We start from the raw sequence: 23,291 nt of genomic DNA, 5'->3' as shown, positions 1-23,291 counted from the left end.
CGTTCCCGTTTTCGTCAGGCCGTTCCCGTTTTCGTCAGGTCGTTCCCGTTTTCGTCAGGCCGTTCCCGTTTTCGTCAGGCCGTTCCCGTTTCTGTCCCTTGCTGTTTTCCCCGTGGTGACGAAAAAGTTCTGAGATGCTAAAAGTATATTTTACATCCCCAATTCTGACACCAATGTAACGGTTTCGTGCCGTCGATAAATACTGTTTCCTTTCTATCAACCAGGTAGTTATTAGTTTATTAAAATGTTATTAGTCTGTGAATAGATGTCTTCAATAATAAAGAGATGAAAACAGTGAGACTTAATTTATTTATACTTCTCACAATTATACCAACATGAAACAACAAATGTATAAGAATATAATATAGTTACATTTTGTCCGACATCCCAGTTCTTTCTTGTTATTATTATAATTAAAGGTTTTAAAAGTTTAAATAATTTTGGATGTTGTGTGGCCGAAAAGTTGAATGTGTCCTAAGTCGTCTGCGGCGCGTCTTTTATATGGATGCCCCTTGATACAATTCCTCAGACTCCGTAAACGGTTATGCGACAGCTCCGACCAATCAGAATGCTTGAATCGCTGTCATCCAATCAAATATGCGCGCCAAATGAACTCTTCAAAACGCTTCCGCACATCAGGAAATAGTTCCAAATGTTATATCTATGCTTATCAATCTAATAACAATAACTTGATATAAAACAGTAGCAAATCGTTAACATTAACACAATAAAACATAGTTTACTGTAACCTTTAACTATATGGCACAGTCTTTTGCTAAAATCACAAATATCTTTTTATGACGTCACAAGCATGGTCGACACTGTTTATGAGTGACAAGGAAGTGTTATTCTTTATGGAATTACAATAAAAGGGATCTTTTCACGGTTTAGTAAATTGACAAAATTGAAAAAAAATGTTTCAGATTCGCAAATTTTCGTTTTAGTTATGATATTTGTGAGGATACAGAATTACTGAATATTACCTATTGTCCAATATAGCCATTATATGTATCTTTTGACGATTTGAAAACCTAAAAATTACAAAGCGTTGCAACGCGAAACGATTGAATAATTTGGAGAGTTCTGTTGTTGTCGTTTAAATTTATGAAACTACGAAGATTGCTTATATAAGGTATAAAATACTTACATTGTGTATACCCGGCGGAATAGCCGAGATGGTTAATGCGTTTTTACTTAAGACTTACTCCAGGACTCCGGGGGTCACTGGTTCGAGCCCTGGTACCGGCTACTTTTTTTTGTTTTTTTAATTTTATTCTTGATTTTTTACTGGAGCTTTTAAGATCCAATGTTTACATTTATCAATATAAAGCATTTGATGACAAACTTCAAAATATGCCAAAATCTGTGAAAAGGCCCCTTTAATAACTAAAGTTGTGAGTAACATTTAAGGATTATAAGGATTAAGATGTAGATAAAATGATATATGCATGAAACCTCAGTAAACTGTTCAACATGCATATGTCATGTAATTCAACGAACTGTCAGAATCTGTCAACATTCGGTGAGTAGGTCTTTGCCCATATCCTAGATAATGAAACATGTTATGAAACCTTATTATTAGTTTTGCTTAGGATTACTTGTAGTCCATTATATTACACTTCCCCCCACTTTATTAAAATAATCCTCCTGGATTATCTCCAATAAAATAACAAATGAGCACTTTTAACATTTATGCAACGAGATCATACAGATTGCATAGCAACCTGAACAATTGAAAAATAATGTAACTATTCTCAGTCTGCAAATAACACACATCAGACAAATTGCATAGCAACATGAACAATTGAAAAACAATGTAACTATTCTCAGTCTGCAAATAACACACATCAGACAAATTGCATAGCAAAATGAACAATTGAAAAACAATGTAACTATTCTCAGTCTGCAAATAACACACATCAGAAAACTCTTATGCACCCACACGTATTTTAATGTTTGCCTCATCCAGTTTTTCAGCGATAATATCTGTGTCCTTCCACCTATCAGCAAGTTCAAGTCCCCAAACAATACCCTCTGCCACGCGACTCTCCTCCACTTCCCCATTTACGATGGCCTTGAGGTAATTAAAGTTATAATACCTAATTTTTGAGTCCATCTTCTCTGCCTCTCCTTCTTCCACTGTCGGCTTACCCTCAGCTTCGAGGGACATGAAGTTGTACTTGTCCAAAAGGGCTCTCCTGGACAAGGTTGGGAAGTTGGTGCTCTCCACACGCTCAAGAAAGATGGCCACATACTCATGGGCCATGAGTTTCTGATCAGGGGTCATCTTCTTCCAATTTGCTGGCGGCCAACAGATTGCTGTTGGTTGTTTGCTTCCATTGAGAATTCATTGACCAATGACCAGTCCCTTTTCGCAGACGGACACATGGGCATACAGCCCTTCTTCAGAATCCGGAAGGCTCTGTCCTTTTAAGCTGCTGCTTGAACCCAGCACGGATGAGCAGCAGGACGACGCTGAAGAGGAAGATGAGGAGGAGGAGGAGGAGGAGGAGGAGGAGGAGGAAGATATCTCACCACTTGGAGAAACAACCCTGTCTCGATCTGGGCCCATATTTCTTTCCGAAACGGCTTCTTCACCCAACTCTATGTTGTCCCTGTGATCAAAGTTTTGATCCCCTTCCGACTCTTTCCTCCTACGTTTTAGTCCCTTTTCAGTTTCTTTTGGCCTGTCTTCTTCAGCTGCTACTTTCGAGCTTGTGCCTTGTTCCAACTGAGCAACCGAACTGCTATCTTCCCGTACCACTTGTCTTTCAGTTCTTGCGGATTTCTCAACCAAGGTCCTCTTGTCTCGCGACACGCTCCGCTCCCTGGATTCCCTCTTCTTCGCCATACCTCTTAAAATCTCCAATCCTTTCCTCCAACCGGCCGTCCATTGATCTCCCCTAGCTTGCTTGTCCGAAAATGTATCGCTCCAACTTCTCATGGCTTTCCTCGCTTCATAGGCCGCCTTGGAGTCGTAAGGGTTGATATTGTCAACTACTTTAGCGTAGTCCTCAGGATACTTGGCAAAGTAAAACCCATTCGCCCTGGTAAACTGGTCCTTGCTCATTGTTACCTCTCGGTGGACTTTCTTCACATGGGATTCCAGATCCGCTATACGGGTGTAAACGTTCTCTTTCCCCTCACACAAAGCGCACATCACAGAAAGTCGTCAATGGGCTGAAGAGATCAGGTGGACATTAAGTGACATCCTGTCACACAACCAGCATTTTTCCCTGAAATACCGACACATGGTAACCAACAATCCAATGTAACAATATTTAAAATGTTAAATTTGTCTTTGACAATCCATGCACAGACTTTTTTTTGTATACAACATATTAATTTGTAAATAGTTTGATAGACAGACACATATCGATACCAGACGCACAGGGTCTCCACCATAGTTAAAAGTTTAACACATTTGTAAAAAAGTTTATTCATACATTAACAGTATAAACAGTTCAAGTCAGTTGTGTTCACAATGTTAATTATTTTCCATTAAATTTTGCAGCTGGACCTTCTTTATCCAACTTGGAATGCAAGTCCCTGTATAAGGAAATAATCTGTCAACATGATATGCTTTTGGAGCCTTTCTTGACGACTGCTTTACTTTGCAAACGAGATCGTCTATCATCCTTGTGACAAGAAATGGTCCTTTCCATTTCACAGCTTGTTTGGTGCTTATACCAACTTTTCTTCAACCTTCAGGTGACTTCTTGCAATATCATGACAACCTTTAATTTTCTTTTTCAGCAGACAACATAGCCATCTACACTTGTTTCCGGTGTGTCCTCTTCTGGTACACCTACTACTGCTTGCAACGAAAGACGAATATCCTTGCCAAATACCATCTTGTTAGGCGTGACGGATGTGCTACTTTGAGGTGAAGAGCGATACATACATACGTACATACTTGTTGCAGATAGACGTCCCAACAGGCTGGTTCGTCTTGACAATATGACCGCAGCATAGCAAGAAGTGTTCTGTTAAATCTTTCAACCAGTCCATTTGCCTGAGGTCGTGAAGTGGAGTGCGTCTTTTGAATCCCAAGGAAATCACAAAGGTCTTCAAGAAGTTTAGATTCAAAACTACGGCCTTGATCTGTGTACACCTGTAGGGCAGTTCCAAACCGACATACAAAATTATCCAAAAACGCTTTTGCAACAGTTCTCGACTCTAAATCAGATATAGCGATACATTCTGTCCATTTGGTGAACCAATCGATGATAACAAGTATGTAGCGATTGCCATTATCTGTAACTGGAAGTGGTCCGAGTATGTCCATTTGCACACGCTCCATTGGTTCGCCAACTAAATAACAACCAAGTGGTGCTTTGTTTGACTTTCGTGAAAGCTTGTTAACTGCACACACATCACATGTTGAACAATAATCTTTCACATTATTTGCCATACCAGGCCAATAGAATGCTTTTCTGATTTTGTACAGAGTCTTTTCCACCCCAAGATGACTGCCACTGGCAACATCATGATGCAATTTCAAAACAACATCACGTCGATCAGCCGGAGTTACCAGCTGGTGTAAAATGTCACGATTGTTTTCCGCGTACTTCCGAAACAGCAACCCTCCAACAATTACTAGGCGATCCCACTGTCTCCACAAAGTTTTTATTTCAGCTTTTGAATCTGAAATGTCTTTCTATTCTGGTCTGGTTTCATTTCCATCTTTTGCAAGCTTAATTACACCTATTGCACTGTCACTCAGTTGTCTGTAAGCGATGTCTGCATGTGCCCAACCATCAATGAGATATCTTAAGTTCTGTTGACTGTGCAGCCACGTTACTTCTTGTAACGGACCTAATTATTTTATCAGTCGATTCAGCTTTATCTATCATCGCTTCTTGATTATCTTGTTGGTGCTCGCATGACTTGCATGGTCTTCTGGACAAAGCATCGGCATTCTTGTGGCTTGTTCCGGCTCTATGTTCTACTGTTAAATCATATGTATTGAGTTCTTGAAGCCATCGTGTGACTTGTCCAGTTGGTGCTTTTAACGATCTTAACCAGCTCACGTTGCGTTGTCAGTCCTGACAAGTATTTTCTGTCCATATAAGTAGCTGTGGAAATGTTTTAGAGCGGTTACAACTGCCAGAAGTTCCTTCCTTGTTACGCAATAAGACCGCTCATGCACATTCATTGTTTTGCTCATGTAAGCAATAACTCTTTCATGCTCGTCTTGAACTTGAGACAAAACGGCTCCAACACCTACATCTGAACTGAGAACCCAGTTGAGGGTACGCTAGCACCGGTGCTGATGTAAGCATCTCTTTGAGTAAATCAAAAGCTTCTTGGCACATCTGATTCCAAATAAATTTCGAATTTTTCACACACAATTTGTGAAGTGGTTTGGCAATGTCAGCAAATCCCTTTACGAATCTTTTGTAATACGATGTTAGGCCAAGAAAGCTCCGAACCTCCTTACTTGACTCTGGAACTGGCCATTCTTTAATTGTTTTGACGTTTTCAGGGTCTGTTTCAACACCTTCTGCGGATACAATATGACCCAGAAAAGACACTGATTTTCGAAAGAATTTGCATTTGGAAGGATTCAGTTTGAGATGAGCCTTTCTTAACCGTTCGAAAACGTTTTCAAGCCGTGTCAAGCTTTCATCGACTGTTTTACCAGGGGTTATGATGTCATCGATATACAGCAATGACTCTATCCATTGTATTAACAAGTCCAAACGGCATAACTTTGAAGTGGTACAAGCCATGACTCGTTGAAAAAGCTGTCTTAAGTTTGTCCTTCTCATCCATTTCCACTTGCCAAAACCCTGAACAAAGATCCATTGAGCTAAACCATTTTGATCCAGAGAGTGCATCTAAGCAGTCATCTACCCTGTGAATAGGGTAGGCGTCCTTGACTGCCACATCGTTAAGTTTTCGATAATCCACGCAAAACCTTTTTGGACACCAGTACTATTGGCGAAGACCATGGACTGTTTGACGGTTCTATAATCACCCTTTTGAAGCATCTTCTCGTTCCACTTCTCTTTTTCAATATGTCTGTCGTCTAGGTTGCTGCCTGATGGGGTTAGCACGTCCAGTGTTTATCTTGTGTTTCACGACGTTTGTGCACCCGAGATCGTCGGACGACTTTGCAAACACATCTTGGTACTTATACAACAATTTTGCAAACTTGTTTTTCTGTTCGGGATCCAAATATTCAACACCGTCGTCAAACATCTTTTTCACATGTTCTGGCAAAATGACCTCTTCAGACTGCACACCCGTGTCACTTTTGACTGTCGCGCACGTATCTGTTTGAAATTGTTTAGAAATTATGGGGTCCTCAACTGGGAAACACTCGCCAACAAGATATCCTGCTTCCAAACTAACTGTTTCCATCCAGTGTGTGAAGTTTATGATTTTGAATGTCCCAGGATTTAATGTGGTTTGCCATAAAATCTTGTCCCAGAATTCCTTGAATATTTGGTATATCGCAAACGGTGGCGTCAATTGCAGTCGTGAAACTCCCGACACATCAACTCTACAGAACCTTGAACGTTTAAAGGTGTGCCGTCTACGGCACGAACTGTACGATTATGCTCACGCAAATCATCTGTCTTCTTTCCTATAGCCTCAAGGGTGTCTTTAGATATTAAAGTGGTTGTTGCTCCACTATCTAATAGCAAGGTTACCGCAGTTCCGTCTATTAATCAAACAATTGTCTTTCGTTTTCATCAGATCGCTGCAGTGACCAACCCGCAATGCCTTTTCATCTGGTCTGCATGGCACCTCTATTTGTTTCGGTCGATTTTTCACTTGAACCGTCGCATCACGACCTATTGACGTGACGGTCTGAAGTTTTCCTGCTACAGTCCTCGTCTGTTGTCTTTTATCGGACATTCTCTGATGAAATGGTTTGTAGAACCACATCTGTAGCACGATCTTCCAGAGATTCTGCCTCCCATGGTAGATTCAAGTTCGTCCAATCGTTGCTCAATACGCTTAATGGCACTGGTAAACATAAGTTCCCTCATGTACCGGGTTGGTTTCAAAAGATCTCTCTCTGCTGCTTGTATTTGTAACACCCCTAATCTGCGCTCCTACACCTTGCCCCGGACGTCCCAACACCTCTTCATAACGCTCAACCACCTCCACAGCTTCACTAATTGTCTGGCAATTTTATCCATTAAACGGCATCTCATCTCGGCTGAAACATTCTTATAAAAATGTTGTAATGCAAGCATTTCTTGGGCCTCTTGATCTAGTGTTGAATAGGCTTTCTGAGACAGTAGTCGTATTTCATCCCCAAAAGCAGCAATTGTTTCTGTTTTTCCCCTCATTCTGTTTTGCATCTTTGAAAGCCATCTGTTCTGTTGTCTTTTGCTTCTTAACCTCTTTCTAATCTGTTTGTCAGGAGTTTACAAGACCGTTTCTCTGCAACAGGTAACGAACTGTAATGCATGCGAGCCTGCTGTTTAAGAGATGTAGCAAGGTATAGTAACTTCTCCTTTTCGTTCCATTGTGCAAGCTCTGCACAATCTTCGAAGTATGCGATGTACTGGTCCCTAATCTTCATCTCCGGAATAAGGGTCTGGTTTAATGTTTGGACGCGGTCCACGTCTGTAAAAGCCACCATATGCCTCGTCAAATTGGCCCTCTTGGTACTCTTGACCTTCGCCTCTTCCGTTCTCGTTCACATTGAAGTCAACCTCGGAGTCGGACTGGTCATTGTTGTCAGCCATTGTACGACTAATGTGAAGGTAATGGCACAAAGAAAAAGAACTTGAAAATTTGCACTTTATTATTCACAATAAAACATAAATCATATAAATTTACACAATTACACAACAAGCAGTTAGGAAACGATCATCTACTTCTGTTTCTGTCTTTTAACGTCCCTGCCGTTCCGTTCTGGTGCAGACGTTCCGTTCTAGTGCAGCCGTTTCCGTTCTATTGCAGCCGTTCCCGTTCTTATGCAGCCGTTCCGTTCTGGTGCAGCCGTTACCGTTCTATTGCAACCGTTCCCGCTCTATGGCAGCCGTTTCCGTTCTTGTGCAGCTGTTCCGTTCTGGTAAAGAAGTTCCCGTTTTCGTCAGGCCGTTTCCGTTCCCGTCAGGCCGTTCCCGTTTCGTCAGGCCGTTCCCGTTTTCGTCAGGCCGTTCCCGTTTTCGTCAGGCCGTTCCCGTTTTCGTCAGGTCGTTCCCGTTTTCGTCAGGCCGTTCCCGTTTTCGTCAGGCCGTTCCCGTTTCTGTCCCTTGCTGTTTTCCCCGTGGTGACGAAAAAGTTCTGAGATGCTAAAAGTATATTTTACATCCCCAATTCTGACACCAATGTAACGGTTTCGTGCCGTCGATAAATACTGTTTCCTTTCTATCAACCAGGTAGTTATTAGTTTATTAAAATGTTATTAGTCTGTGAATAGATGTCTTCAATAATAAAGAGATGAAAACAGTGAGACTTAATTTATTTATACTTCTCACAATTATACCAACATGAAACAACAAATGTATAAGAATATAATATAGTTACATTTTGTCCGACATCCCAGTTCTTTCTTGTTATTATTATAATTAAAGGTTTTAAAAGTTTAAATAATTTTGGATGTTGTGTGGCCGAAAAGTTGAATGTGTCCTAAGTCGTCTGCGGCGCGTCTTTTATATGGATGCCCCTTGATACAATTCCTCAGACTCCGTAAACGGTTATGCGACAGCTCCGACCAATCAGAATGCTTGAATCGCTGTCATCCAATCAAATATGCGCGCCAAATGAACTCTTCAAAACGCTTCCGCACATCAGGAAATAGTTCCAAATGTTATATCTATGCTTATCAATCTAATAACAATAACTTGATATAAAACAGTAGCAAATCGTTAACATTAACACAATAAAACATAGTTTACTGTAACCTTTAACTATATGGCACAGTCTTTTGCTAAAATCACAAATATCTTTTTATGACGTCACAAGCATGGTCGACACTGTTTATGAGTGACAAGGAAGTGTTATTCTTTATGGAATTACAATAAAAGGGATCTTTTCACGGTTTAGTAAATTGACAAAATTGAAAAAAAATGTTTCAGATTCGCAAATTTTCGTTTTAGTTATGATATTTGTGAGGATACAGAATTACTGAATATTACCTATTGTCCAATATAGCCATTATATGTATCTTTGACGATTTGAAAACCTAAAAATTACAAAGCGTTGCAACGCGAAACGATTGAATAATTTGGAGAGTTCTGTTGTTGTCGTTTAAATTTATGAAACTACGAAGATTGCTTATATAAGGTATAAAATACTTACATTGTGTATACCCGGCGGAATAGCCGAGATGGTTAATGCGTTTTTACTTAAGACTTACTCCAGGACTCCGGGGGTCACTGGTTCGAGCCCTGGTACCGGCTACTTTTTTTTGTTTTTTTAATTTTATTCTTGATTTTTTACTGGAGCTTTTAAGATCCAATGTTTACATTTATCAATATAAAGCATTTGATGACAAACTTCAAAATATGCCAAAATCTGTGAAAAGGCCCCTTTAATAACTAAAGTTATGAGTAACATTTAAGGATTATAAGGATTAAGATGTAGATAAAATGATATATGCATGAAACCTCAGTAAACTGTTCAACATGCATATGTCATGTAATTCAACGAACTGTCAGAATCTGTCAACATTCGGTGAGTAGGTCTTTGCCCATATCCTAGATAATGAAACATGTTATGAAACCTTATTATTAGTTTTGCTTAGGATTACTTGTAGTCCATTATATTACACTTCCCCCCACTTTATTAAAATAATCCTCCTGGATTATCTCCAATAAAATAACAAATGAGCACTTTTAACATTTATGCAACGAGATCATACAGATTGCATAGCAACCTGAACAATTGAAAAATAATGTAACTATTCTCAGTCTGCAAATAACACACATCAGACAAATTGCATAGCAACATGAACAATTGAAAAACAATGTAACTATTCTCAGTCTGCAAATAACACACATCAGAAAACTCTTATGCACCCACACGTATTTTAATGTTTGCCTCATCCAGTTTTTCAGCGATAATATCTGTGTCCTTCCACCTATCAGCAAGTTCAAGTCCCCAAACAATACCCTCTGCCACGCGACTCTCCTCCACTTCCCCATTTACGATGGCCTTGAGGTAATTAAAGTTATAATACCTAATTTTTGAGTCCATCTTCTCTGCCTCTCCTTCTTCCACTGTCGGCTTACCCTCAGCTTCGAGGGACATGAAGTTGTACTTGTCCAAAAGGGCTCTCCTGGACAAGGTTGGGAAGTTGGTGCTCTCCACACGCTCAAGAAAGATGGCCACATACTCATGGGCCATGAGTTTCTGATCAGGGGTCATCTTCTTCCAATTTGCTGGCGGCCAACAGATTGCTGTTGGTTGTTTGCTTCCATTGAGAATTCATTGACCAATGACCAGTCCCTTTTCGCAGACGGACACATGGGCATACAGCCCTTCTTCAGAATCCGGAAGGCTCTGTCCTTTTAAGCTGCTGCTTGAACCCAGCACGGATGAGCAGCAGGACGACGCTGAAGAGGAAGATGAGGAGGAGGAGGAGGAGGAGGAGGAGGAGGAGGAGGAGGAGGAAGATATCTCACCACTTGGAGAAACAACCCTGTCTCGATCTGGGCCCATATTTCTTTCCGAAACGGCTTCTTCACCCAACTCTATGTTGTCCCTGTGATCAAAGTTTTGATCCCCTTCCGACTCTTTCCTCCTACGTTTTAGTCCCTTTTCAGTTTCTTTTGGCCTGTCTTCTTCAGCTGCTACTTTCGAGCTTGTGCCTTGTTCCAACTGAGCAACCGAACTGCTATCTTCCCGTACCACTTGTCTTTCAGTTCTTGCGGATTTCTCAACCAAGGTCCTCTTGTCTCGCGACACGCTCCGCTCCCTGGATTCCCTCTTCTTCGCCATACCTTTTAAAATCTCCAATCCTTTCCTCCAACCGGCCGTCCATTGATCTCCCCTAGCTTGCTTGTCCGAAAATGTATCGCTCCAACTTCTCATGGCTTTCCTCGCTTCATAGGCCGCCTTGGAGTCGTAAGGGTTGATATTGTCAACTACTTTAGCGTAGTCCTCAGGATACTTGGCAAAGTAAAACCCATTCGCCCTGGTAAACTGGTCCTTGCTCATTGTTACCTCTCGGTGGACTTTCTTCACATGGGATTCCAGATCCGCTATACGGGTGTAAACGTTCTCTTTCCCCTCACACAAAGCGCACATCACAGAAAGTCGTCAATGGGCTGAAGAGATCAGGTGGACATTAAGTGACATCCTGTCACACAACCAGCATTTTTCCCTGAAATACCGACACATGGTAACCAACAATCCAATGTAACAATATTTAAAATGTTAAATTTGTCTTTGACAATCCATGCACAGACTTTTTTTTGTATACAACATATTAATTTGTAAATAGTTTGATAGACAGACACATATCGATACCAGACGCACAGGGTCTCCACCATAGTTAAAAGTTTAACACATTTGTAAAAAAGTTTATTCATACATTAACAGTATAAACAGTTCAAGTCAGTTGTGTTCACAATGTTAATTATTTTCCATTAAATTTTGCAGCTGGACCTTCTTTATCCAACTTGGAATGCAAGTCCCTGTATAAGGAAATAATCTGTCAACATGATATGCTTTTGGAGCCTTTCTTGACGACTGCTTTACTTTGCAAACGAGATCGTCTATCATCCTTGTGACAAGAAATGGTCCTTTCCATTTCACAGCTTGTTTGGTGCTTATACCAACTTTTCTTCAACCTTCAGGTGACTTCTTGCAATATCATGACAACCTTTAATTTTCTTTTTCAGCAGACAACATAGCCATCTACACTTGTTTCCGGTGTGTCCTCTTCTGGTACACCTACTACTGCTTGCAACGAAAGACGAATATCCTTGCCAAATACCATCTTGTTAGGCGTGACGGATGTGCTACTTTGAGGTGAAGAGCGATACATACATACGTACATACTTGTTGCAGATAGACGTCCCAACAGGCTGGTTCGTCTTGACAATATGACCGCAGCATAGCAAGAAGTGTTCTGTTAAATCTTTCAACCAGTCCATTTGCCTGAGGTCGTGAAGTGGAGTGCGTCTTTTGAATCCCAAGGAAATCACAAAGGTCTTCAAGAAGTTTAGATTCAAAACTACGGCCTTGATCTGTGTACACCTGTAGGGCAGTTCCAAACCGACATACAAAATTATCCAAAAACGCTTTTGCAACAGTTCTCGACTCTAAATCAGATATAGCGATACATTCTGTCCATTTGGTGAACCAATCGATGATAACAAGTATGTAGCGATTGCCATTATCTGTAACTGGAAGTGGTCCGAGTATGTCCATTTGCACACGCTCCATTGGTTCGCCAACTAAATAACAACCAAGTGGTGCTTTGTTTGACTTTCGTGAAAGCTTGTTAACTGCACACACATCACATGTTGAACAATAATCTTTCACATTATTTGCCATACCAGGCCAATAGAATGCTTTTCTGATTTTGTACAGAGTCTTTTCCACCCCAAGATGACTGCCACTGGCAACATCATGATGCAATTTCAAAACAACATCACGTCGATCAGCCGGAGTTACCAGCTGGTGTAAAATGTCACGATTGTTTTCCGCGTACTTCCGAAACAGCAACCCTCCAACAATTACTAGGCGATCCCACTGTCTCCACAAAGTTTTTATTTCAGCTTTTGAATCTGAAATGTCTTTCTATTCTGGTCTGGTTTCATTTCCATCTTTTGCAAGCTTAATTACACCTATTGCACTGTCACTCAGTTGTCTGTAAGCGATGTCTGCATGTGCCCAACCATCAATGAGATATCTTAAGTTCTGTTGACTGTGCAGCCACGTTACTTCTTGTAACGGACCTAATTATTTTATCAGTCGATTCAGCTTTATCTATCATCGCTTCTTGATTATCTTGTTGGTGCTCGCATGACTTGCATGGTCTTCTGGACAAAGCATCGGCATTCTTGTGGCTTGTTCCGGCTCTATGTTCTACTGTTAAATCATATGTATTGAGTTCTTGAAGCCATCGTGTGACTTGTCCAGTTGGTGCTTTTAACGATCTTAACCAGCTCACGTTGCGTTGTCAGTCCTGACAAGTATTTTCTGTCCATATAAGTAGCTGTGGAAATGTTTTAGAGCGGTTACAACTGCCAGAAGTTCCTTCCTTGTTACGCACTAAGACCGCTCATGCACATTCATTGTTTTGCTCATGTAAGCAATAACTCTTTCATGCTCGTCTTGAACTTGAGACAAAACGGCTCCAACACCTACATCTGAACTGAGAACCCAGTTGAGGGTACGCTAGCACCGGTGCTGATGTAAGCATCTCTTTGAGTAAATCAAAAGCTTCTTGGCACATCTGATTCCAAATAAATTTCGAATTTTTCACACACAATTTGTGAAGTGGTTTGGCAATGTCAGCAAATCCCTTTACGAATCTTTTGTAATACGATGTTAGGCCAAGAAAGCTCCGAACCTCCTTACTTGACTCTGGAACTGGCCATTCTTTAATTGTTTTGACGTTTTCAGGGTCTGTTTCAACACCTTCTGCGGATACAATATGACCCAGAAAAGACACTGATTTTCGAAAGAATTTGCATTTGGAAGGATTCAGTTTGAGATGAGCCTTTCTTAACCGTTCGAAAACGTTTTCAAGCCGTGTCAAGCTTTCATCGACTGTTTTACCAGGGGATATGATGTCATCGATATACAGCAATGACTCTATCCATTGTATTAACAAGTCCAAACGGCATAACTTTGAAGTGGTACAAGCCATGACTCGTTGAAAAAGCTGTCTTAAGTTTGTCCTTCTCATCCATTTCCACTTGCCAAAACCCTGAACAAAGATCCATTGAGCTAAACCATTTTGATCCAGAGAGTGCATCTAAGCAGTCATCTACCCTGTGAATAGGGAAGGCGTCCTTGACTGCCACATCGTTAAGTTTTCGATAATCCACGCAAAACCTTTTTGGACACCAGTACTATTGGCGAAGACCATGGACTGTTTGACGGTTCTATAATCACCCTTTTGAAGCATCTTCTCGTTCCACTTCTCTTTTTCAATATGTCTGTCGTCTAGGTTGCTGCCTGATGGGGTTAGCACGTCCAGTGTTTATCTTGTGTTTCACGACGTTTGTGCACCCGAGATCGTCGGACGACTTTGCAAACACATCTTGGTACTTATACAACAATTTTGCAAACTTGTTTTTCTGTTCGGGATCCAAATATTCAACACCGTCGTCAAACATCTTTTTCACATGTTCTGGCAAAATGACCTCTTCAGACTGCACACCCGTGTCACTTTTGACTGTCGCGCACGTATCTGTTTGAAATTGTTTAGAAATTATGGGGTCCTCAACTGGGAAACACTCGCCAACAAGATATCCTGCTTCCAAACTAACTGTTTCCATCCAGTGTGTGAAGTTTATGATTTTGAATGTCCCAGGATTTAATGTGGTTTGCCATAAAATCTTGTCCCAGAATTCCTTGAATATTTGGTATATCGCAAACGGTGGCGTCAATTGCAGTCGTGAAACTCCCGACACATCAACTCTACAGAACCTTGAACGTTTAAAGGTGTGCCGTCTACGGCACGAACTGTACGATTATGCTCACGCAAATCATCTGTCTTCTTTCCTATAGCCTCAAGGGTGTCTTTAGATATTAAAGTGGTTGTTGCTCCACTATCTAATAGCAAGGTTACCGCAGTTCCGTCTATTAATCAAACAATTGTCTTTCGTTTTCATCAGATCGCTGCAGTGACCAACCCGCAATGCCTTTTCATCTGGTCTGCATGGCACCTCTATTTGTTTCGGTCGATTTTTCACTTGAACCGTCGCATCACGACCTATTGACGTGACGGTCTGAAGTTTTCCTGCTACAGTCCTCGTCTGTTGTCTTTTATCGGACATTCTCTGATGAAATGGTTTGTAGAACCACATCTGTAGCACGATCTTCCAGAGATTCTGCCTCCCATGGTAGATTCAAGTTCGTCCAATCGTTGCTCAATACGCTTAATGGCACTGGTAAACATAAGTTCCCTCATGTACCGGGTTGGTTTCAAAAGATCTCTCTCTGCTGCTTGTATTTGTAACACCCCTAATCTGCGCTCCTACACCTTGCCCCGGACGTCCCAACACCTCTTCATAACGCTCAACCACCTCCACAGCTTCACTAATTGTCTGGCAATTTTATCCATTAAACGGCATCTCATCTCGGCTGAAACATTCTTATAAAAATGTTGTAATGCAAGCATTTCTTGGGCCTCTTGATCTAGTGTTGAATAGGCTTTCTGAGACAGTAGTCGTATTTCATCCCCAAAAGCAGCAATTGTTTCTGTTTTTCCCCTCATTCTGTTTTGCATCTTTGAAAGCCATCTGTTCTGTTGTCTTTTGCTTCTTAACCTCTTTCTAATCTGTTTGTCAGGAGTTTACAAGACCGTTTCTCTGCAACAGGTAACGAACTGTAATGCATGCGAGCCTGCTGTTTAAGAGATGTAGCAAGGTATAGTAACTTCTCCTTTTCGTTCCATTGTGCAAGCTCTGCACAATCTTCGAAGTATGCGATGTACTGGTCCCTAATCTTCATCTCCGGAATAAGGGTCTGGTTTAATGTTTGGACGCGGTCCACGTCTGTAAAAGCCACCATATGCCTCGTCAAATTGGCCCTCTTGGTACTCTTGACCTTCGCCTCTTCCGTTCTCGTTCACATTGAAGTCAACCTCGGAGTCGGACTGGTCATTGTTGTCAGCCATTGTACGACTAATGTGAAGGTAATGGCACAAAGAAAAAGAACTTGAAAATTTGCACTTTATTATTCACAATAAAACATAAATCATATAAATTTACACAATTACACAACAAGCAGTTAGGAAACGATCATCTACTTCTGTTTCTGTCTTTTAACGTCCCTGCCGTTCCGTTCTGGTGCAGACGTTCCGTTCTAGTGCAGCCGTTTCCGTTCTATTGCAGCCGTTCCCGTTCTTATGCAGCCGTTCCGTTCTGGTGCAGCCGTTACCGTTCTATTGCAACCGTTCCCGCTCTATGGCAGCCGTTTCCGTTCTTGTGCAGCTGTTCCGTTCTGGTAAAGAAGTTCCCGTTTTCGTCAGGCCGTTTCCGTTCCCGTCAGGCCGTTCCCGTTTCGTCAGGCCGTTCCCGTTTTCGTCAGGCCGTTCCCGTTTTCGTCAGGCCGTTCCCGTTTTCGTCAGGTCGTTCCCGTTTTCGTCAGGCCGTTCCCGTTTTCGTCAGGCCGTTCCCGTTTCTGTCCCTTGCTGTTTTCCCCGTGGTGACGAAAAAGTTCTGAGATGCTAAAAGTATATTTTACATCCCCAATTCTGACACCAATGTAACGGTTTCGTGCCGTCGATAAATACTGTTTCCTTTCTATCAACCAGGTAGTTATTAGTTTATTAAAATGTTATTAGTCTGTGAATAGATGTCTTCAATAATAAAGAGATGAAAACAGTGAGACTTAATTTATTTATACTTCTCACAATTATACCAACATGAAACAACAAATGTATAAGAATATAATATAGTTACATTTTGTCCGACATCCCAGTTCTTTCTTGTTATTATTATTATTAAAGGTTTTAAAAGTTTAAATAATTTTGGATGTTGTGTGGCCGAAAAGTTGAATGTGTCCTAAGTCGTTTGCGGCGCGTCTTTTATATGGATGCCCCTTGATACAATTCCTCAGACTCCGTAAACGGTTATGCGACAGCTCCGACCAATCAGAATGCTTGAATCGCTGTCATCCAATCAAATATGCGCGCCAAATGAACTTTTCAAAACGCTTCCGCACATCAGGAAATAGTTCCAAATGTTATATCTATGCTTATCAATCTAATAACAATAACTTGATATAAAACAGTAGCAAATCGTTAACATTAACACAATAAAACATAGTTTACTGTAACCTTTAACTATATGGCACAGTCTTTTGCTAAAATCACAAATATCTTTTTATGACGTCACAAGCATGGTCGACACTGTTTATGAGTGACAAGGAAGTGTTATTCTTTATGGAATTACAATAAAAGGGATCTTTTCACGGTTTAGTAAATTGACAAAATTGAAAAAAAATGTTTCAGATTCGCAAATTTTCGTTTTAGTTATGATATTTGTGAGGATACAGAATTACTGAATATTTACTATTGTCCAATATAGCCATTATATGTATCTTTTGACGATTTGAAAACCTAAAAATTACAAAGCGTTGCAACGCGAAACGATTGAATAATTTGGAGAGTTCTGTTGTTGTCGTTTAAATTTATGAAACTACGAAGATTGCTTATATAAGGTATAAAATACTTACATTGTGTATACCCGGCGGAATAGCCGAGATGGTTAATGCGTTTTTACTTAAGACTTACTCCAGGACTCCGGGGGTCACTGGTTCGAGCCCTGGTACCGGCTACTTTTTTTTGTTTTTTTAATTTTATTCTTGATTTTTTACTGGAGCTTTTAAGATCCAATGTTTACATTTATCAATATAAAGCATTTGATGACAAACTTCAAAATATGCCAAAATCTGTGAAAAGGCCCCTTTAATAACTAAAGTTGTGAGTAACATTTAAGGATTATAAGGATTAAGATGTAGATAAAATGATATATGCATGAAACCTCAGTAAACTGTTCAACATGCATATGTCATGTAATTCAACGAACTGTCAGAATCTGTCAACATTCGGTGAGTAGGTCTTTGCCCATATCCTAGATAATGAAACATGTTATGAAACCTTATTATTAGTTTTGCTTAGGATTACTTGTAGTCCATTATATTACACTTCCCCCCACTTTATTAAAATAATCCTCCTGGATTATCTCCAATAAAATAACAAATGAGCACTTTTAACATTTATGCAACGAGATCATACAGATTGCATAGCAACCTGAACAATTGAAAAATAATGTAACTATTCTCAGTCTGCAAATAACACACATCAGACAAATTGCATAGCAACATGAACAATTGAAAAACAATGTAACTATTCTCAGTCTGCAAATAACACACATCAGACAAATTGCATAGCAAAATGAACAATTGAAAAACAATGTAACTATTCTCAGTCTGCAAATAACACACATCAGACAACTCTTATGCACCCACACGTATTTTAATGTTTGCCTCATCCAGTTTTTCAGCGATAATATCTGTGTCCTTCCACCTATCAGCAAGTTCAAGTCCCCAAACAATACCCTCTGCCACGCGACTCTCCTCCACTTCCCCATTTACGATGGCCTTGAGGTAATTAAAGTTATAATACCTAATTTTTGAGTCCATCTTCTCTGCCTCTCCTTCTTCCACTGTCGGCTTACCCTCAGCTTCGAGGGACATGAAGTTGTACTTGTCCAAAAGGGCTCTCCTGGACAAGGTTGGGAAGTTGGTGCTCTCCACACGCTCAAGAAAGATGGCCACATACTCATGGGCCATGAGTTTCTGATCAGGGGTCATCTTCTTCCAATTTGCTGGCGGCCAACAGATTGCTGTTGGTTGTTTGCTTCCATTGAGAATTCATTGACCAATGACCAGTCCCTTTTCGCAGACGGACACATGGGCATACAGCCCTTCTTCAGAATCCGGAAGGCTCTGTCCTTTTAAGCTGCTGCTTGAACCCAGCACGGATGAGCAGCAGGACGACGCTGAAGAGGAAGATGAGGAGGAGGAGGAGGAGGAGGAGGAAGATATCTCACCACTTGGAGAAACAACCCTGTCTCGATCTGCGCCCATATTTCTCTCCGAAACGGCTTCTTCACCCAACTCTATGTTGTCCCTGTGATCAAAGTTTTGATCCCCTTCCGACTCTTTCCTCCTACGTTTTAGTCCCTTTTCAGTTTCTTTTGGCCTGTCTTCTTCAGCTGCTACTTTCGAGCTTGTGCCTTGTTCCAACTGAGCAACCGAACTGCTATCTTCCCGTACCACTTGTCTTTCAGTTCTTGCGGATTTCTCAACCAAGGTCCTCTTGTCTCGCGACACGCTCCGCTCCCTGGATTCCCTCTTCTTCGCCATACCTCTTAAAATCTCCAATCCTTTCCTCCAACCGGCCGTCCATTGATCTCCCCTAGCTTGCTTGTCCGAAAATGTATCGCTCCAACTTCTCATGGCTTTCCTCGCTTCATAGGCCGCCTTGGAGTCGTAAGGGTTGATGTTGTCAACTACTTTAGCGTAGTCCTCAGGATACTTGGCAAAGTAAAACCCATTCGCCCTGGTAAACTGGTCCTTGCTCATTGTTACCTCTCGGTGGACTTTCTTCACATGGGATTCCAGATCCGCTATACGGGTGTAAACGTTCTCTTTCCCCTCACACAAAGCGCACATCACAGAAAGTCGTCAATGGGCTGAAGAGATCAGGTGGACATTAAGTGACATCCTGTCACACAACCAGCATTTTTCCCTGAAATACCGACTTGAACAATAGACACATGGTAATCAACAATCCAATGTAACAATATTTAAAATGTTAAATTTGTCTTTGACAATCCATGCACAGACTTTTTTTGTATACAACATATTAATTTGTAAATAGTTTGATAGACAGACACATATCGATACCAGACGCACAGGGTCTCCACCATAGTTAAAAGTTTAACACATTTGTAAAAAAGTTTATTCATACATTAACGGTATAAACAGTTCAAGTCAGTTGTGTTCACAATGTTAATTATTTTCCATTAAATTTTGCAGCTGGACCTTCTTTATCCAACTTGGAATGCAAGTCCCTGTATAAGGAAATAATCTGTCAACATGATATGCTTTTGGAGCCTTTCTTGACGACTGCTTTACTTTGCAAACGAGATCGTCTATCATCCTTCTGACAAGAAATGGTCCTTTCCATTTCACAGCTTGTTTGGTGCTTATACCAACTTTTCTTGATGGATCATGCAACCACACAACCTGATCTGGGAAAAACTTCTTCTTCTTTACATTGCTGTCATAGTGCTTCTTTTGATATAGAGCTGCAACCTTCAGGTGACTTCTTGCAATATCATGACAACCTTTAATTTTCTTTTTCAGCAGACAACATAGCCATCTACACTTGTTTCCGGTGTGTACTCTTCTGGTACACCTACTACTGCTTGCAACGAAAGACGAATATCCTTGCCAAATACCATCTTGTTAGGCGTGACGGATGTGCTACTTTGAGGTGAAGAGCGATATGCCGTACATACTTGTTGCAGATAGACGTCCCAACAGGCTGGTTCGTCTTGACAATATGACCGCAGCATAGCAAGAAGTGTTCTGTTAAATCTTTCAACCAGTCCATTTGCCTGAGGTCGTGAAGTGGAGTGCGTCTTTTGAATCCCAAGGAAATCACAAAGGTCTTCAAGAAGTTTAGATTCAAAACTACGGCCTTGATCTGTGTACACCTGTAGGGCAGTTCCAAACCGACATACAAAATTATCCAAAAACGCTTTTGCGACTCTAAATCAGATATAGCGATACATTCTGTCCATTTGGTGAACCAATCGATGATAACAAGTATGTAGCGATTGCCATTATCTGTAACTGGAAGTGGTCCGAGTATGTCCATTTGCACACGCTCCATTGGTTCGCCAACTAAATAACAACCAAGTGGTGCTTTGTTTGACTTTCGTGAAAGCTTGTTAACTGCACACACATCACATGTTGAACAATAATCTTTCACATTATCTGCCATACCAGGCCAATAGAATGCTTTTCTGATTTTGTACAGAGTCTTTTCCACCCCAAGATGACTGCCACTGGCAACATCATGATGCAATTTCAAAACAACATCACGTCGATCAGCCGGAGTTACCAGCTGGTGTAAAATGTCACGATTGTTTTCCGCGTACTTCCGAAACAGCAACCCTCCAACAATTACTAGGCGATCCCACTGTCTCCACAAAGTTTTTATTTCAGCTTTTGAATCTGAAATGTCTTTCTATTCTGGTCTGGTTTCATTTCCATCTTTTGCAAGCTTAATTACACCTATTGCACTGTCACTCAGTTGTCTGTAAGCGATGTCTGCATGTGCCCAACCATCAATGAGATATCTTAAGTTCTGTTGACTGTGCAGCCACGTAACTTCTTGTAACGGACCTAATTATTTTATCAGTCGATTCAGCTTTATCTATCATCGCTTCTTGATTATCTTGTTGGTGCTCGCATGACTTGCATGGTCTTCTGGACAAAGCATCGGCATTTTTGTGGCTTGTTCCGGCTCTATGTTCTACTGTTAAATCATATGTATTGAGTTCTTGAAGCCATCGTGTGACTTGTCCAGTTGGTGCTTTTAACGATCTTAACCAGCTCACGCTGCGTTGTCAGTCCTGACAAGTATTTTCTGTCCATATAAGTAGCTGTGGAAATGTTTTAGAGCGGTTACAACTGCCAGAAGTTCCTTCCTTGTTACGCAACAAGACCGCTCATGCACATTCATTGTTTTGCTCATGTAAGCAATAACTCTTTCATGCTCGTCTTGAACTTGAGACAAAACGGCTCAAATACCTACATCTGAAGCATCTGTGTCTAGAATGAACTGAGAACCCAGTTGAGGGTACGCTAGCACCGGTGCTGATGTAAGCATCTCTTTGAGGAAATCAAAAGCTTCTTGGCACATCTGATTCCAAATAAATTTCGAATTTTTCACACACAATTTGTGAAGTGGTTTGGCAATGTCAGCAAATCCCTTTACGAATCTTCTGTAATCAAAGCTCCGAACCTCAAAGCTCCGAACCTGTAATCAAAGCTCCGAACCTCCTTACTTGACTCTGGGACTGGCCATTCTTTAATTGTTTTGACGTTTTCAGGGTCTGTTTTAACACCTTCTGCGAATACAATATGACCCAGAAAAGACACTGATTTTCGAAAGAAGGATTCAGTTTGAGATGAGCCTTTCTTAACCGTTCGAAAACGTTTTCAAGCCGTGTCAAGCTTTCATCGACTGTTTGACCAGGGGTTATGATGTCATCCATATACAGCAATGACTCTACCTACTGTAGACCACGCAAAACATCCTCCATAACACGTTCGAAAGTAGAGGGAGCATTTACAAGTCCAAACGGCATAACTTTGAAGTGGTACAAGCCATGACTCGTTGAAAAAGCTGTCTTAAGTTTGTCCTTCTCATCCCAAAACCCTGAACAAAGATCCATTGAGCAAAACCATTTTGATCCAGAGAGTGCATCTAAGCAGTCATCTATCCTGGGAATAGGGTAGGCGTCCTTGACTGCCACATCGTTAAGTTTTCGATAATCCATGCAAAACCTTGTGGAGCCATCCTTTTTGGACACCAGTACTATTGGCGAAGACCATGGACTGTTTGACGGTTCAATAATACCCTTTTGAAGCATCTTCTCAACTTCAGCCCGTTCCACTTCTCTATTTCCATATGGCTGTCGTCTAGCACTATGGAGTTAGCACTTTCAGTGTTTATCTTGTGTTTCACGACGTTTGTGCACCCGAGATCGTCGGACGACTTTGCAAACACATCTTGGTACTTATACAATGATTTTGCAAACTTGTTTTTCTGTTCGGGATCCAAATATTCAACACCGTCGTCAAACATCTTTTTTTACATGTTCTGCTAAAATGACCTCTTCAGACTGCACACCCGTGTCACTTTTGACTGTTTGAAATTCTTTAGAAATTATGGGGTCCTCAACTGGGAAACACTCGCCAACAAGATATCCTGCTTCCAAACTAACTGTTTCATCAAAATCGTTCACAACACACACGGACACATCTTCTCCCTGAGTTTCAACAATGCCTGCAACAACTCGACAACTTATGTCCTGCAAGCCTTGAATCCCATAACAAACACTACCTCTGGCACAAAGCCTTTTATTTCTACAGGTAACATCTGAAAGCTCCTAGGTGGTATTTCAACCTTCTCTTTCACGAGCACCCTGCATGCACTCAGCCCAGTCCCTTCTGTAACACAATCTATCGTATTACCATCCAGTGTGTGAAGTTTATGATTTTGAATGTCCCAGGATTTAATGTGGTTTGCCATAAAATCTTGTCCCAGAATTCTTTGAATATTTGGTATATCGCAAACGGTGGCGTCAATTGCAATCGTGAAACTCCCGACCTTCAACTTCAACTCTACAGAACCTTGACCGTTTAAAGGTGTGCCGTCTACGGCACAAACTGTACGATTATGCTCACGCAAATCGTCTGTCTTCTTTCCTCAAGGTTTCTTTAGATATTAAAGTGGTTGTTGCTCCACTATCTAATAGCAAGGTTACCGCAGTTCCGTCTATTAATCCTTCAATATAGACACCATTGGCTTTCGTTTTTATCAG

At 41.0% G+C, this 23,291-nt stretch overlaps 3 protein-coding genes across 3 annotated transcripts; all 3 read right to left on the bottom strand.

Annotated features, from left to right (window-relative positions):
• Positions 1–2,347: 2,347 nt before the first annotated feature.
• On the bottom strand, positions 2,348–3,070 carry LOC127846225 (zinc finger CCHC domain-containing protein 10-like). The gene has a single exon (XM_052377395.1). The coding sequence runs from the start codon at positions 3,068–3,070 to the stop codon at positions 2,348–2,350; it is 723 nt and encodes a 240-aa protein (XP_052233355.1).
• Positions 3,071–18,537: 15,467 nt separating this feature from the next.
• On the bottom strand, positions 18,538–19,341 carry LOC127846224 (uncharacterized protein DDB_G0271670-like). Its single transcript, XM_052377394.1, has one exon. It carries the CDS (start codon positions 19,339–19,341, stop codon positions 18,538–18,540), a length of 804 nt encoding a protein of 267 aa, XP_052233354.1.
• Positions 19,342–21,118: 1,777 nt separating this feature from the next.
• On the bottom strand, positions 21,119–22,552 carry LOC127846223 (uncharacterized). Its single transcript, XM_052377393.1, has 3 exons — positions 22,325–22,552; positions 21,497–21,721; positions 21,119–21,214 (listed from the first exon to the last, which is right to left on the bottom strand). Exons 1-3 carry the CDS (start codon positions 22,550–22,552, stop codon positions 21,119–21,121), a joined length of 549 nt encoding a protein of 182 aa, XP_052233353.1.
• Positions 22,553–23,291: the final 739 nt, after the last annotated feature.

The sequence above is a fragment of the Dreissena polymorpha genome, chromosome 9 (assembly GCF_020536995.1).
Source record: "Dreissena polymorpha isolate Duluth1 chromosome 9, UMN_Dpol_1.0, whole genome shotgun sequence".
In the NCBI taxonomy this organism is placed as follows: domain Eukaryota; kingdom Metazoa; phylum Mollusca; class Bivalvia; order Myida; family Dreissenidae; genus Dreissena; species Dreissena polymorpha.
The sequence above is the reverse complement of the archived record's forward strand: the minus strand, read 5'-3'. Positions and strand labels throughout refer to the sequence as shown.